Source organism: Sciurus carolinensis, chromosome 16 (genome assembly GCF_902686445.1).
Source record: "Sciurus carolinensis chromosome 16, mSciCar1.2, whole genome shotgun sequence".
Taxonomy (NCBI): domain Eukaryota; kingdom Metazoa; phylum Chordata; class Mammalia; order Rodentia; family Sciuridae; genus Sciurus; species Sciurus carolinensis.
In genome coordinates this window covers 42,719,929-42,736,939 of record NC_062228.1, presented here as the reverse complement: position 1 = coordinate 42,736,939, position 17,011 = coordinate 42,719,929, and the positions used below count along the sequence as shown (strand labels likewise).

Below are 17,011 nucleotides of genomic sequence, written 5' to 3'. Positions count from 1 at the left end.
GCTATTTGAATTTTACAGTCACCAGAATTATGAGCCAAATAAATTTCTTTTCTTTATGAAGTACCTAGCCTAGTGTATTTTGTTATAGCAACACAAAATAAAAACAAAGATGAAAAATTAAATTGTACCATAGAGGATACAGAGTGGACAGTAAATGAGGTGATATAATGCCTGAAGTAGATGGTTTCGAAGAGAAAATGTCCCTCGCCAAGGACAGGATGTGCTCCAAGATGCAGAGGCAGGTGACAACTTAGTCTGTTGCAAGATCCAGGTGAACATCAGTATGTCCAGAAGGGAGGGCAGGACCAGATACAGGACTTTGTGGATCACAATGAGAAATTTGGATTTATTCTACCTCTGTTTGGAGGCCAAGGAAGGGTTCTAACCAGTGACATAATCTGATTAAATCTTACTCTGGATGCTGTATGAAGAGCACAAGAATTGACGTGGGGTCCCAGGGAGATGTCCACTCCACTGTTCAGGAGTACATAGATGGTGAACTGGCCCAGGGTGGTAGTGTTGGAGGTGGTGGTAAGAGCTAGGGACACCAGGATGGTTAAGGTGCCGGATGAAGCCCAGGCAAGGTCAGCTCCTCTCAAATCTCCATAAGATGGGCACCCATGGCATGGCAGGGTAGCTCCTTCTCAGCACCCAGAAAAACCATTTAGAGTGACTGAACTGCAGGAAGTCAAAAGCTCTTGTTTCTTAGAGGTAACGTATATGCTAATAAGCTACAATGCATGTTTTCCAAAATATCATGCTGTACATGATAAACACATGCCATTTTTATCAATTAAAAATAAAAAATTAATGCATCTTATTAAAAAAGAGAAAGTAGTATAAAAGGAGCCAAAGGGTACAAGAATGTGCCTTCATGTAAAAATTATAATCATCACTTATAAAGCTATTTACTAAGTTAGAGAGCATTGTATTTTATATGTTGACAGATACCCCAAAGGACCTTGCTGAGAAGTGTCTCTACCTGCCCTCTGACAGCCCTGTCTGTGAGTATTGGGATGATGATTATGGTAGCAATAACTTTTACATAAGTAGAAACCAAACCATGTGCCTTCTATGTACTCTGTGACCCAGGAGATTGTGAGTAGTGCTGTTTTCCCCGTTTTATATACTGGATTTTAGAAAGTTCCTGTTCTCAAATTGCTGCAATCATGGAGTCCCCCCAGAAGGCTTGTTAAGGCATTGAAAGTTGAACCCCACCCCCAGAATTTCTGAGTCCTTAAGTTTGGGTTATTGTCTCCAACTTGCATTTTAATAAATTCCCAGGCGATGCCAATGCTTTGGTTTGGGAAGTACTGAATTAGAATAATATTCGTACACAAAGATCCCGCCGATCAGGTAGTAACGTCAATGAATCTAGGTCCCTGAGTGAGGTGAAGGGGACTCACCCATACCCACACCAGCAGGATGGGGCAGCGCCCTGGCCCGGGCGGTCACTTAGCGCTGGGAACGGTCCCTTTAAGAGGAAAACTCGGGGCGGGGGGCGGTGAGACCGAGGGGGCGGAGCCGTTATAGGCCCCGCCCCGCTCCTCACTGCCCGGCCGCGGGGGCGACAGAGACTCGGTCCGCGAGGCTGAGCCGGTTCGTGTCGGCGGCTGGCTTCCGGCCACCGGCTGCAGGAGAGCAGCTTTACTTCTGGCCGCGGAGGCGGAGGCCGGAACTTCCTGCGCGACAGCGGGCAAGTCATTTCCCGGTGGCAGCGCTGAGTCCCTGCACCCGGAGACCCAGGACCGGGTGGGAGGGTGTGACCTGGCCGCTCACCCTGCCCTGGGGGGCTTTTCGGAATCGCTTAGGGAGAACAGTGAAGCTCTGACCCTCCGCCCCGCTTCTGCACCAGCCGTGACCCTCTGGACCTGGGGTGTCCGTTGGAGACTGGGAGGTCCGCTCGCTCTCCGCACCCGGGAGGCGGCCCTGGGCGGTGCACGCATTTTACACCGCGTGAGGAGCCGGCAGTGAGGGCAGCAGCGCCACCCTCAGCCCGGGGTCACGCCTCACCCGGGACTTGGCAGGATGGATGGTGGACTGAGCTCCTGAGAGCCACCTCTGTCACCCACTTCTGACCGCTCCGCTCTTTCCCAGGCCGCGATGGCTGTAGCAGCGTTGATGGACCCTGGGAAGGTGAGTGGGTGGGCCTCAGACCGTGTGCGGTGGGATCCCCATCCTTTTGGTCCTGGCGCCAAGGTAGAACAGGTGGCGCTCTTCTCCCTGCTTGAGTCAGAGAACCTTGGGGGGCTGGGGAGGGGGGAGTCATTCCAGACCGGGGGTTCTGAATGCAGGCCAGGAATTATATAGAGCGATTTCCATTTCTGCGCTCTTAAGGGTGAGGGGAGAAAGGGTCTCCTGCGCTCAGGAACTTTCAGGTACAGATGTTTGTGAGGTTTGGCGTGTGTGTGTTTGTGTGCAGTGAATTGGGAGTGTTCTGGAGACACCAAGTCACTGTTCCTACGTCTGGTGGAATCAGGCAGCCCACCCAGAATGACAGACTGAGAAACTGGGAAACTTATTCTCTGAAGGTGCTGGAAGCCGTGGAGGATTTAGAGTAGAGGAGGAGGGTGATAGGACTCAGGTCTTAACCAGACACCCTATGGACACAGAGTGGAAACTTGAATGTGTGGTGGTATGACAGGTGTCAGCAACAGGCACAGTTGTAGGTACTGCATTGACAGTGAATGAGGACGATGCAGGCCAAGGAGTAGTCCAGGTCAGTAGAAGAACTGCAGGTGGATTCTGGATCTGTCTTTTAAATCAGGCTGAGCAGACTTTCTTATGGGCAGGTGAGAGAGAGGAGGCGTGACTCCATGGTTTGGGGTTTTAGCTGCAGGAAGGATGGGCGATACATTAACTGAGAGAGGATGTTGATTTCAGTGGAAATAACGGGTTAGGTTTTAGCCATGTTGAATCTCTGATGTTCCAGAGATTCTGAGTAGATGTGCAGAGTGGGTGGATCGCAAACAGTTGCGTGCTCTGGGGAAGGGAGGTGTTAATTAAGGTCATGAGAGATAACATGCAAACTGGACAGTGGCCAGACCATATGTAAAAGTGGAGCTCTGACCCACAACCTGTCCAGGAAACCACCCCTGTCATGTCAGGAAGACAGCCTGCTGCAAGTTAGACTTGCAGGAAGCCATATTGCTATCTCCAGTGACAATCCAGCTAGTTAAACAGCAGAGCAGCTTCAGTAAAGACTGGCCACTTGTATGAGCTGGACTTGATTAATAACTGACAACTCTAATTTTCGTTCCTGTGTCCAACTTAGGACCAAATGCAAATAAACAAATATACTTCCCTGACCAATCATACAGGCTGCCCTGCTTCTAGTTAGCCCTCTTACACGCAGGATCCCTCTGCCCAGCCCTCCACCTCTAATCAGGGCACACCTGCAGCTCTCCCTTTCCATAGGGTCTCTGCCAAACCCTCTGCAATGGAGGCTGACTCCCTTGCTACGACCAGCTCTGAAGAAATAGCCTTGGCTTTTCTCATTTGGTCTTTTATTATTATTTTTTTTAATGTCCACAAAATATCCAGATTGTGGCATCTGTGTGTGGGCAAGAGTGTAACTGGGTGTCAGATTAAAAGGGTGAATCTTCAGGTCATGGTGACAATGCTGGTAAGAGGAGGGTGTGGCTGGAGAACTGAGAGCAGGATGTCTTGCACCAGGGTCGGCTTGTTTGGCATCATAAAAATGGATGAGGAAGAGTGGTGGTCATGGTGGAGGGTGCCATGTGGGGACAAGAGGGTTTGGCCAGTGGTCAGATCTTCCTAGGGGCATAGGCAGTCAGGGAGGTAATGCTACAGTGTGGTTTGGGCTGTGCGTATCCACCCTCTGTTCTTACCAGGCTTTTATAGTGACCCTTGATGGAGCCTGGGGATTTTCAGTCAGGCTGGGGAATGAGCTCAGGGGTAAATGAGATTAGTCGGAATGGTTTCCAGCAACAATTGTTGCTGTGGGGTGGTAGAATGTATTAGTTAGCTTTCCATTGCTGGGACAAAATCCTGGGATAATCAGCTTAAAAGGAAGAAAGGTTTGTTGTAGCTCATGGTTTTAGAGGTTTCAGTCCATGATGGTTTAGCCCTGTGGAAGAGGAGGCAAGATCATCTCATATGACTAGGAAGCAAAGACAAAGGAGGGACTAGGATCCCAATGTCCCCTTTAAGGACCTAATTTCCTTCCAGTAGGCCACACCTCCTAATGGTTTCACCACCTCCCAGTAGCACCACAGGCTGTGGATCAAGCCTTCATCATGTGGGACTTTAGGAACATTCAAGATCTAGACTATGGTAAGGGAGTAGGAAGACCCGAGGGATTGACTTTGCGTGTGTGTGCGCTCTGGGTGGCTCACGTCGAAGCCAGGACCAGGCCAGGCGTCTAAAGCAGGGGCTGAGGTGGCCCTTGGCAGAGAGCACCATCAAAGGCCCAGGGCCGAATGGGATCATGGTTGTATTTGTCAAGCACTCTCTGGGTGCCACGTGCAGAGTGACATGTGGGAGATGTCTGTGATATAGACAGAGATGTGGAGAGGGTAACCATGACAACCAGGATGGAGTGGCGAAGTCCACAGTTGTTCATGGTTTTAGAGGTGTACCTGGGAGTGAGCTCTTGGCCCCAGGGCTCCTCACTGGGGATTGAGGGGGAAGACTGAGCCCTCTTTTGTTTGTGCCTGAGAAGCATGACCTTAATGGCACTAGGGGAGGGGGCTGATTGAAGAGGGGTTTAGGCCCTACAGGTCAGGCCCAGAGCTTAGATGGTGTCCCTGTGCCCACCACTCTGTGGCTGTCTGAGGCTGAAACAGTGGCCATGTGGAACATGAGAAATGAGCAAGCAGGAACTGGGCCTGGTATCTTCTTGGAGCTGGGGGGCAGGGTGAGGGAGGAGGGTGAGCAGGGGATGGGTAGGGCATGCCAAGGAGAGAACCATCATGGAATGAACTGTCCTTATCATGGCAGGGCTGTGTGACCTTTGAGGACGTGACCATTTACTTCTCTCAGGAGGAGTGGGGGCTGCTGGATGAGGCTCAGAGGCTCCTGTACTGTGATGTGATGCTGGAGAACTTTGCACTCACAGCCTCACTGGGTAAGGCCACTGTACCCTCCCTGGTGTCCTGAGCTTGTCTCTGCCTGTCCCCTTTGCCCAAGAGACAGCTCTTTCCTTCCTATAGCCAGACCACGGGTACTGCTTCCATTTTCTCAATCCGTGTATTGTGGGTTCCAGGGTGGAGCTGGGTGCAGTATCTCCTCTCCCCAGTCAGCCCCACACCTGCTACCTAAAACCTTGCAGAGAAGGGTTCAGGCAGAGGGAGCCTTGCAGTCAGCCTGGTAGAGCCCATCTGCTTTGGCTACTACTCACCTGGATGGTCGTCTAGATCCCTGACAGTGATTTAGGTTCTACTCTCCTTTGCTGACATTTCCTGTGCTTGAGTGCTAGAAATTCCACATACTCGTGTGGTTGCTACTTGCTCACTGGGATATTCCTGCCAGACTTCCTTTGTATGTTCTTTTTGTAATATTGAGTTTTCTGTAATCTGATGTGGGTTAGTTCCCCCAGATAGGTGCTGGCCACTGACCTACCCTGTCTTTTCCTTAGGACTTACATCTTTCAGGTCCTACATAGTTGCCCAACTGAATATGGGGAAAGAGCCCTGGGTGCCTGACAGAGTGGATATGACATCGGCCATGGCAAGAGGGGCTTATGGCAGGCCTGGTTCTGGTAAGTGGTAGCTGGGGAGGATATGATGTCAGTACTGTGTTCAGAACACACCAGCATCTTTTCTTGTATCTATCATTGGTGCCAGAGCCAGTGGCCACGCTCATACGTTTCCTTCTCCATTGCCCACTTGGCATCTCTGCTCTGACTTTGGGTCCCTGGCTGGATCCCACCTTTCTAGTCCCCACATCTCCTTCTTGCTACAGCTTCCTCTGCAGCACGCTCCAGTGTTGGACTCCATTTAGTAAGTCCTGAAATATGCACATTTCCTTTAAGTGCTTGAAAATTCAGTTGGAATTAGATTTTCCCAGGCCTGGCCTGTTGCATAACCCTCAAAGGTTTGCAGCAATGAAGGCCAATTCAAAAAGCCTTTGGAGAGAAGTGAGTTGGAGATGCTGCCTCTCCATCCTGTATTGTACCCCATTCTTGTGTTCTTGGTTCTAATAAGGCCTCCCTTGTCTTATGACTTGACCAGTCACAATACTGCAGAGCATACCACTTTTTACCCTGTCCTAAGGCTCCTCACCTCACCGAGACTATGAGACTATGGACTCATTCCAGAGTCAGACAAGGATATATAATGGGGTGTTCACTCAAAGTTTATATGAACTTCACTGGCATTTCTCTGCTTGCAGATTTTTGCCATGGAAGAGAGGATAAGGAGCTACCTTCTGAGCAATGTGTTTCTGCAGAAGGAGTGTCACAGGACAGGAATTCCAGGGCAGCTCTATCTACCCAGAAGACCTTCCCTTGTGACACATGTGGCCTAGAGTTGAAAGACTACCAGGCAACATATCCCAGGCAGAAGCCATCCACGTGTGCGGTGAATGGGAGAGGGTTCAAGTTCAATGCAAATCCTCTCCAGCCACAGGAACGACAGAATGCAAACAAGCCTGTCAGAAGGGAGGAAGGCAAGGCCCTTCCTATGAAGACCTGCAGAAACCATACATCAGAGAAGCCTTTCACGTGCAGAGAGAGCAGGAAGGATTTTGTGGCCACATCGGGCTTTCCACAGCATCAGGTCACTCCCAGTCTGCAGGAGCCACACAGGAGCACTGAAGTTACAGTGGATGTTCAAACTATGCAAGGACATAACAAGAGCACTGAATCTAGGGACAGTGAATTTTTGAGTGACACATCCACACTGGTTCAGCACCAGAGAATCCACACTGAAGAAAGGCCTTATGAATGCAGCAAGTGTGGAATATTCTTTAGCCGTGTCACCAGCCTCATTCAGCACCAGAGAGTTCACAACAGAGGAAAACCTTATGAGTGCTGCGAATGTGGCAAATTCTTTAGCCAAAACTCCAGTCTCATAAAGCATCAGAGAGTTCACACTGGTGAAAGCCCTCACGTGTGCAGCGACTGTGGGAAATTTTTTAGCCGAAGCTCCAACCTTATTCAGCATAAAAGGGTACACACTGGTGAAAAGCCATTTGAGTGTGGTGAGTGTGGGAAATTCTTTAGCCAGCGCTCCAACCTCATTCATCATAAGAGGGTTCACACTGGCAGAAGCGCTCATGAGTGCAGGGAATGTGGGAAATCCTTCAACTGCAACTCCAGCCTGATTAAACACTGGAGAGTCCACACTGGAGAAAGACCTTACAAGTGCAATGAATGTGGAAAATTCTTTAGCCACATCGCCAGTCTCATTCAACACCAGATAGTTCACACGGGTGAACGACCTTTCAGGTGCAGTGAATGTGGGAAAGCCTTCAGCCGAAGCTCTGACCTTATGAAACATCAGAGAGTTCACACTGGTGAACGGCCTTATGAGTGCCATGAATGTGGGAAATTGTTTAGTCAAAGCTCCAGTCTTAATAGCCATCGGAGACTTCACACTGGTGAACGGCCTTATCAGTGCGGTGAATGTGGGAAATTCTTTAACCAGAGCTCCAGCCTCAATAACCACCGGAGGCTTCACACTGGTGAACGGCCTTACGAGTGCAGTGAATGTGGGAAAACCTTCAGACAAAGGTCGAATCTGAGGCAGCACCAGAAAGTTCACAAACCAGACAGGCCTTATGGGTGCCACGAATGTGGGAAAGCCTTCAGCCAAAGGCCTACCCTCATTCGGCATCAGAAAATTCACACCAGAGAAAGGACCGTAGAGAATGTGCTCCCTCCTTGTTCAACACAGCAGCGCACACCAGAGCAAAGCTCTGAGAGTGAGGAGCTGTTGGCCAGATGTTGAACGTCGTTCACCCAGTAATCTCCACTGGGGAAATTTCCTATGAATGCTGGACATGGAAGCTTTCAGGAGCTACGTCGCTTTTTCTGACGGTGAATATTATCAGAGTTTTGTCACTGTGAGGATTTGTGACAGATGCTCTACCACTGGCAGACCTCCAGAGTGCAGGTTGGCCTCTCCACAGCACTTGGGGAAGGCAGACCTTTTTCTGCTCACTGGAGAGAATCATCAGTAGCCTGAGGCCATAGGAAGATGACCTTTCCCCTATGGCAGATTCATCTGTGGACATGACCCGTCTTTGGCCATGAAGACCTGAGTGGGGTTCTACTGGCAGCTTGCAGAGGTCTCCCTCCTTCAGGGACACTGGTCTAATGTGACTGTTGAGATGGACTTATCCAGTCTGTTTTACCTGACCCAGCTACCTACTACCCGTTGCTGGGTTTTGTGTGATAATGAGGGCCTTTTTGATAAAGCCGTCTTTAATCTTCTGTGTTCTGGTCACTGTGAGGAGTGGGATGAGAACAGAGCAAAGGTCTGCTAAACCAAAGGGGTGAATAGCTCTTGTGTGTGCCTCCAAATATACTGCCTCGGAAGGGGCAGTTAGATGGTAAAGAACAAGTCAGTCCAGATTTAGCCTTGTGCATTGCTACCCAGGGTTTTAAGGAAAGAGCATATGGCTTGGTGGGCCCATTATTGCAGTCTGAATGCTATGAATTTTCATAGTATGACTGTGTTATCCTAAGGAGGGGGCAATGGTGACAAGCTCTGGGGCATCTAGGAGCAGTATGAATTGCATCCTTTTCCCTCTTGCATTGTCAAGTACTTGCTGTTTAACTGGTACCTGAGGTTCAGCATCCGCTATGCAGATGTCTCTGTACATCAAGATGAACCCAGCCCAGGTGGACCCATAATTTGTGCAGAAACATGGAGCATGATTATAGGGAATAGGTGAGATTATCACAAACCAGCAGGAATGGATCTACTCTAAAAGCTTCCTTTGAATGTGGCTGTGCAGAATTCAGGGTTTACTGAAATGCTCAGAACCTTACCATGTCTATCCTACAAATAAGTTTCCTGCCAGAGCAAATAAGCTAAAGATTTTATGGAATACTGCAGGCTCTATGCACAATGCATCTCAAGGCCATTGCTGGCCTTTCTACTAAGAGAAAGGATCCTGTTCTCCATGGATGTCACATTCTTTGCTGCCAAGGCATGAGGAGAGAGAGGGCAGATTAATATAAATGTTGTTGAATCTTCTAGTTTTCTAAAATGGGTGGTCATGTTTTCATGTGCAACAAATTATTTTAATGCCTTGTTAAAACAAAATTGTCACACAATAATTGAGTGTACATGCACACAATTTGATAAATTTTGAAATATATTACTCAGGGAATCAAACCACAATCATGATAAACATATCCCTCACCCACAGAGCTACCTCGTACCCCTTTATAATCCCTTCTTGCTGTCCCAGGGAAGCCACTGGTTTACTCTTTTTTTCACTATAGATTTGTTGTCTTTTCTAGAATTGCATATAATTGGAATCATAAAATACTTAGACTTTTTTTTTTGGTCTGATTTATTTCATACAGCACAATTATTTTTTAACAATTATGTGGACTAAGATATTTTAGATTTCAACAGGAGAAAATGATTATATATGAAAGCATAATTATTTTGAGAATCTGTACTATGGACATGTACAATTAATTCATTTTACTGCTGAGCAGTGCATGACTGGATAAGTACACCACAATTTTTAAAAATTTTTTAAAATACACATAACAAATTTGCCATCTTAATCATTTTTAAGTATATAGTTCAGTAGTATTAAGTATCGTTACATTTTTGTACATCCATTATTTTGATCTATTTCCAGAATTTTTTTCAATTTGAAAAACCAAAATCTTTACCAACTAAATAATAACTACCACACTCCTCCCCCACCTTCCCAGGCCCATTATGCTTTCTCTTTGGGTGAATTTGACTATTGTAAGTACCTCAAGTAAGTGGAATCATAAGCGTTTGTCTTTTTGTGGTTAGCTTATTTCCCTTAGTACAATGTCTCCAGGGTTCATCTGTGTCATTGCATGTATCAGAATTTTCTCTCTTTTAAGACTGAAAGAATTCCAGCTTAATTCCTAAGTATTTTATTTTGATGCTATTATGAATGAAATTGTTTCCATAATTTTCTTTTTGGATTTTTTTATTATTAGTGTAGAGTAGGAGCAACCCATTTTCCTGCATTGATTTTTTTTTTATCTTGCTACTTTGCTGAATTTATTAGTTCTAATTGTGTGTGTGTGTGTGTGTGTGTGTCTGTGTGTTGCTTCAGCATGTTCTACATATAAGATAATATCATCTGCAGATAGTTTTGATTTTTTCCTTTATATTTTAGTGTCTTTATATTTATTTTTCTTGCCTAATGATGCTGACTAGAACTTCTAGTACTGTATCGAAGTAGAAAAAGGGAGCATTCTGGATACTGATCAAAAGGCTTTAAGTATTTTATTGAGAATGATTATAGCTGTGAATTTTCATAATTGGCTTTTATCATGTTGAGAGAATTTCCTTCTGTTCGTAATTTATTCTGTGCTATTTTAAAATCATGAGATGGTGTTGCATTTTATCAGATGCTTTTTAAGCATCAAATAAGATGATGTGTATTTTATCCCTGTATTTATCAATGTGTTGTACTGATAAATTTTCATATGTCTTACATCCTTGCATTTCAGAAATTCACCTGGACATGGTGGGATTTGGTTACCTTGTTTTTCACATCATTGTTCATAAAGGGATATTGATTGGTAGTTTTTTTGTAGTGGTGTTTGGTGGTTTTTTTGGTGTTTGGTGTCAGGGCAGCGCTGGCCTCGTAGAATGAGGTAAGAACTATTCCCCCTCTTTTCAATTTTATGGAAAAGTTTGAGAAAGCTTTTTGTTAATTCTTTAAATGGTAGAACTCAAACTTTCAGGTTCAGGGCTTTTTTGTGGGGGTATATGTTTTTTATTCACTCTCTTTACTACTTATTGTTCTATTTAGATTTTCTGTATTTTCATGACACAGTCTTGGTAGGTTTTCTATATCTAGGAATTTGTCCATGTGTCTAAGTTATCCAATTTTTTAACATACAGTTGTTCATAGTACTCTATTGCAATATTTTTATTTCTGTAGGATCAATAGTAACATCTCCACTTTCATTTCTAATTTTAGTAATTTGAATCTTCCACCTTTTTTTTTTTAAAGTTAATCTAGCTAAAGATTTGTCAAGTCTTAAAATCTCTTTGAACATTCAACTTTTGGTTCTGTTGATTTTCTCTATCATTTTCCATTCTCTAGTTATCTCTGCCCTAATCTTTATTATTTTCTTCCATCTTCTAGTTTTAGGTTTAGTTTGTACTTATTTTACTAGTTCCCTATGTTACAAAGTTTGATTTTTTAATTTGAGCTTTTTATTTAATTTTTTCTTTTTTAATGTAAGCTTTATAGCTGTAAATTTCCCTCTTAGCAGTGCTTTTGCTGTATCCCATAAGTTTTGGTCTGTTGGGTTTTCATTTTATCTCATCTCTTAAGTATTTTATAACTTCTTTGTGATTTCTTTGATATGCTGAATGTTTAAGAGTGTGTTCTTTGATTTCTATGAATTCATGAATTGTCTTTTTTTTCTTTTGCTGTTGACAATCTAATTTTGTCTTTTTGTGACCAGGGGAGATACTTTATATGATATCTCTCTTTTAAAATATACTAAATCTTTATTTGTGGCCTAATATATGGTCTAACATGGAGGATGTCCCATGAATACTTGAAAAGGATGTGTATTCTGTTACTGTTGGGTAGAGTGTTCTATATATGTGTTAGATCTAACTGATTTGTTATATTTGCTTATGTCCCCTGTTTCTTTGTTGATCTGTGTGTAGTTGTTCTACCCATTTATTGAGAGCAGGATATTGAATTCTTCAACTAGTATTGTAGAACTATTTCTTCCTTCATTTCTGTCCAGTTTTGCTTCATGTATTTTGATTGCCTGTTGTTAGGTATCTATTAGTTCATTTTGTATTGCTACAACAGAATAACTGAGACTGACTGCTTTATTAAGACAAAAGTTTTAAATTCTGGCAATTCAAGTGCATCTTCTTGGTTCTAGTGAGGGCCTTCTGGCTGCATCACGACATGGTGGATAGCATCATGGGAGCACATGTGAGAGGGAGAGATCACATGACAAGACAAAGTAAGAGACAGTAGAGACCCATGAACTTGCTTCATAAAAACTCATTTTTGTGAAAACTATGCCACTCTTTGAGACCAGCATGCACCCTTTTGAATCAGTGCTTCCATGACCTAACCACCTTACACTAGGTCCTGCCTCTTAAAGGTTCTACCACCTCAACACCATCCCAATGGCAACCAAGCCTCCAGTGTGTGAACCTTTGAGGGACACCGTTAAACCTTACCCAAGCCATGGCGGTGTATAAATGTTTATACTTATTATATGTTCTTGTTGTGTTGAATCTTAATACATAATGCCCTTTGCCCTTTTTTCATTTTTTTAAAGTATATTTTGTTTGATGCCTGCATAGCCACCCCTGCCCTCTTTTGATTACTATTTGTATGGAATATCCTTCCATCCTTTCACTTTCAACCTATTTGTGTCTTAAGTCTAAAATGAGTCTTACGCAGACAGCATATCATTGTATCATGGACTTTTTTAATTGTTTATTTTGTTTTTTAAGTCCTTCTGGCAATTTCTGGGTTTGCTTTAAGAGTTTAATAATTTATATTTAAAGTCATTACTAACAAGGAAGATTTAGTTCTATCATTCAGCTACTTGTTTTTGATGTTTCTTATAAGTTTTATGTCCTTTATTTTTTGCATTACAATTTTCTTCTGTGTTTGATTTTTTAAATGTAAAACATTTTAATTTTCTTTTGTATTTATTTTATGACCACTTTCTTTGTGATTACACTTAATATCCTAAAATCATAGTACTTTCATTTGAACTTATGCCAGCTTAGTTCAATAACACAGAAAACTCTGTGCTTATGGAACTCCATTTCTACCACCTTCAGTTATTGATGTCACAAAATTACTTCTTTTTGCATTTTATGTCCAAAAACCTAGATTACTAATTTTTTATATATATCATTCTCTTAAGTCATGGAGAAAACAAAGTGGAGCTACAATAATACAAGCTTTTAAAGTTTCCTCTGTATGAACCTATGCCAAAGATCTTTATTTCTTCATGTAGTTTTGAGTTACTGTCAAGTGTCCTTTCGTTTTAACCTGAAGGGCATCCTTTAGCATTTCTTGTAGAACAGGTCTGTTGATGATGAGCTTACTTAGGTGGAAATGCATTAATTTCTTCATCACTTCTGAAGGATACTTTTACTGGACGAAGACTTCTTGGTTGGAGAGAGAAGAACACAGGGATGTGTGCATGCCGAGGAAAGGCCATAAGAGGACCCAGCAAGAAGGTGACTATCTATAAGTCAAGGAGAGACACCTCAGGAGAAATTAAAACTGTCAACACTTTAATCTGGACTTTCAGCTTCCAGAACAGTAAGACAATAAGTTTATGTTGCTTAAGCAACCCAGTCTGTGGTATTACGTTATGGCAGCCCTAGCAAACAATTAATTAATACATAGATCATCTTGTCACCTGAAAACAAGATAGTTTTATTTCTTCCATTCTAACCTGTACACATTTCCTGTCTTTCCTTGATTCAGTGGCTAGAATTCAAGTTACAGTAACAGTGGTGTAATCAGAAACCCATACTTGTTCCTGATTTTAGGTGGAAAGCTTTCCATCTTTCACCATTATGATTGAGGTTGCTGGTCAGATTTATTAGTAGTTGTCCTTTATCAAGTTGAGGAAATTCCCTTCTATTTCTATCTAGTTAGCTGAGGTTTTTTTTTTTTTTTTTTCCAGCAAAATAATTTTATTTCCTAACACATGGTAAACATATACACCCAATATGTGTTCATCTTGCACATCTATTCACAAATGACTTCCAAACCACAACTGCTTTGACATTTAAGCATGTACAAAAGTTATCTTAGCTGAAATATGAAAAATGCTTTTAGACAGGTAACATTCTAAATATATTGAATTGGTCACAGAAGAATTTGCTTTAGTTAGATCTGAGTTCTATAAATTTAAAGCTTTGAAAAGCTACTACTTTTGCATCTACTACTTCCAGATGAATAGGATGCAGCAGTATCAGCTTGTATTCCAGAGAAATTCCATCCGTTTTTCTGGTGATAGAACCACTTATCCACATCTGTTGGTATTGTGCAGGCAGATTCACATGGTGGTGGTAAAGCATCCACAATGGCTTTGGCAGCATCAGGATCACACTTGAAGGGGCTCTCAGACACTGTTGTATTCATGCAACTGATTCGTTTTCCATCTGTTTTCTTAGTCACTAGTGCTTTCCAATAGTCATGAGTACTTTTAATAATATCAATTGCAAAGTCCTTATCTTTAAATTCAGTATTGAAAGCAAATTCATTTTCTGGTTTTCCATCAGGAACCTTGTACCTTCTAACCCAGTCCACAGTAGCTTCTAGGTAGCCGGGTTTCAGCCATTTGACCTCATTGATATCATTATAATTTGCTGCATCAGGATCATCCACGTTAATGGCAATGACTTTCCAGTCGGTTTCTCCTTCATCAATCATAGCCAATATGCCCAGAACTTTCACCCTGATTATTTCACCTCTTGAACATACCTTGCTTCCAATTTCACAAACATCAATTGGGTCATTGTTACCACAACAGCCAGTATGTTTATCACTGTGTCCTGGGTCTTCCCAAGTCTGAGGGATGGCACCGTACTTCCAGATATACCCCTTGTAGGGGAACAAATTCGCAACATAACGGAGTTTCCCTTTTTTCACATCTTGCTTAATTGGGTTTAAAGGGTCCATTTTTGCATTAGACCAGCGTGGAACTTCAACTACCATGTGGAAGACATCCTTATCTGCATAAATTGGAATATCATGAAATGGAGATATATATTGTCCTTTTCCATTTTTGAGTAAAACTCGGTACTCGAGGGTGAGGGCGCGGCGCGCTCCTCGCTGCTGAAGCTGCTCATGGTGCCGGAGACAAGTTGCTGTCGCCAGCACACGGCCACCCGCCTGAACACGGCGCTGACTGACAAGGTAGCTGAGGTTTTTAATTATTTTAAAATCACGATTGGATTTGGGAAATACTTTGTAAGTATCCTTTTGTTCTTCAGTTGCAAAGTGCTTCATGGGTTTGGCATCTATCCTGTCTGCAGGTTTGCTCATGGGATGCACAGGGAGAGCCCCGGAGAGAAATGGCATGGCCCAGTGCTGCTGAAGTCTACTCTGCTGACGTGCAGCCAGAAGCAACTTCAGAAATTAGTCTGGTGGAACTAGCGGTTGCCCGTGTGGACATCAGCTAGCACGGGGTAATAAAAGAGAATGAGGTAGATGGTGGCACAAGGGTGATCTGCACAGCATGGTCCCCACCCTCTGGTCTCAGTAGCGTTGAGGTTACACTTGGCTTCAGGTTAGAAATTTTTATAGACTCTCAGGCCATTGTCCAGAGGGTTTCCTTTGGGAATATCCTACCTATATACCGAAGTATTTATCGGGGTTACATATACCTTTGCATTTACTAAGCCAGGAGACCAGGCCTCAGCGAGGCACTTGTCCCTCTCAGAATTCCAGACATTTCTGGCAATGACCAAGTACTCATCTCACGTCTCTGAATGCACCTGCTGGGTACTTGCACAAGGCTCTCAGTGGAAAGTTCACCTTCCTAACCGACTTCAGGCTTCATAGAGTGCTACAATGGCTATTGTTAACAAGTTCAAATTCAGTTAAACAAAAAATGGCATGTTTGAGTCATCAACCAAACTTCAGGGGTGAACTGTAATAAAGAGTCTGACTCCACTTTTTGATGTTTGTTCATAGCTTTTAAGTCTCACCTCTTTCTTGTGCCTCATATCCGGTCAAGCTGGTAAGAAAGCCATCCCACGCCCTAACCACAATAAAAGCCCATGCCATCTTCCTTTCCCTGCCCTCTTAAGATATTTTCTTTAGGAACTGCTTGACATGCCTGGCCTGCGTCCCCAGGGACCTCACATAAGTATAATAACCCTTTCATTTCTCTGTGTGTATGTTATCAGTTTCCATATATGAACTAAAGTGTAGGTCGAAGGGTCCATCCTATCTTATAAGGTGGCTAAAACATAACTTTCTATATATTTTTAATATGGTGTCAGACATGTTAATTATTTCTAAATATTTAAATTAAAAGCACTCAGCACTTTTATTTCTGTAGTAACCATAGTACTGTTGTTCTGAAAATATTTTGTTTACCATTATAACAAGTAGATGAGGAACTTTGTTAACTGGGAATGAAGACATTTAGTCTGAGAGAAAAAAAATTACAAACCTAATGGTTATTATTTTTTAAATGGACACTTTCTATATGTAAAATAGATAAATTCAGTTAAAAATATTTTTAGCACTATGAACTGAATTGGTTTAGGAGAAACATTACCTAAAACATAGTAAGTAGCATGTCCAGGTTTTTACTTTTATCTTAGCTCAAGTTGCTGTAGCAAAGCACCATAGACTGGGGTTTAAACAGTAGACAGTTATTTCTCACAATTCTGGTTGCTGGAAGTCTGAAATCAGGGTACCAGTGTGGCTGGGCTCTTGATGACAGCTTTCTTCCTAGTTTGCAGATCTGCTTTCTCACTGTGTGTTCCAAGGTCTTACCTTGATGCATACACATGGCAGGGAGAGAGAATACCAGCTCTCCTCTTCCTCCTCCTCCTCCTTCTCCTGCTTCTCCTCCTCCTCCTCCTCTTCCTTTTTTCTATAGAGGGACCCAATACTTTTATTTTATTTATTTATTTTTATGTGGTGCTGAGGATTGAACCTAGTACCTCACGTGCTCTATCACTGAGCCACACCCCCAGCCTTCCAACTCTTCTTTTAAGGGTACTAATCTTATCATGAGGGCTCCACTCTCTTGAACTTATCTGAAATTAATTAATTACCTAAAACTTAACCTCCAAATACCATCTCCCTGGTAACTGGAGCTTCACACCTATGAATTTTG

General features: G+C 43.2%; 2 protein-coding genes across 3 annotated transcripts; one reads left to right on the top strand and one right to left on the bottom strand.

Annotated features, from left to right (window-relative positions):
• Positions 1-1,567: 1,567 nt before the first annotated feature.
• On the top strand, positions 1,568-12,075 carry Znf792 (zinc finger protein 792). 2 transcript variants are annotated; one of them, XR_007105325.1, is made up of 5 exons: positions 1,568-2,136; positions 4,963-5,089; positions 5,600-5,722; positions 6,355-8,460; positions 12,053-12,075. XR_007105325.1 is itself a non-coding variant. In XM_047527496.1 (4 exons), exons 1-4 carry the CDS (start codon positions 2,104-2,106, stop codon positions 7,911-7,913), a joined length of 1,842 nt encoding a protein of 613 aa, XP_047383452.1. In that variant the 5' UTR covers positions 1,568-2,103; the 3' UTR covers positions 7,914-10,140. The 2 variants fall into 2 exon arrangements, 1 of the variants encoding a protein (XP_047383452.1); XM_047527496.1 differs by lacking the exon at positions 12,053-12,075 and having other exon boundaries at positions 6,355-10,140.
• A 1,981-nt stretch (positions 12,076-14,056) lies between these two features.
• Positions 14,057-15,005, bottom strand: LOC124966393 (inorganic pyrophosphatase-like). Its single transcript, XM_047527617.1, is given in 2 exon segments — positions 14,057-14,969; positions 14,972-15,005. Coding segments are annotated over 2 exon segments (942 nt in total). The 3' UTR covers positions 14,057-14,061.
• Between the last annotated feature and the right edge of the window lie 2,006 nt (positions 15,006-17,011).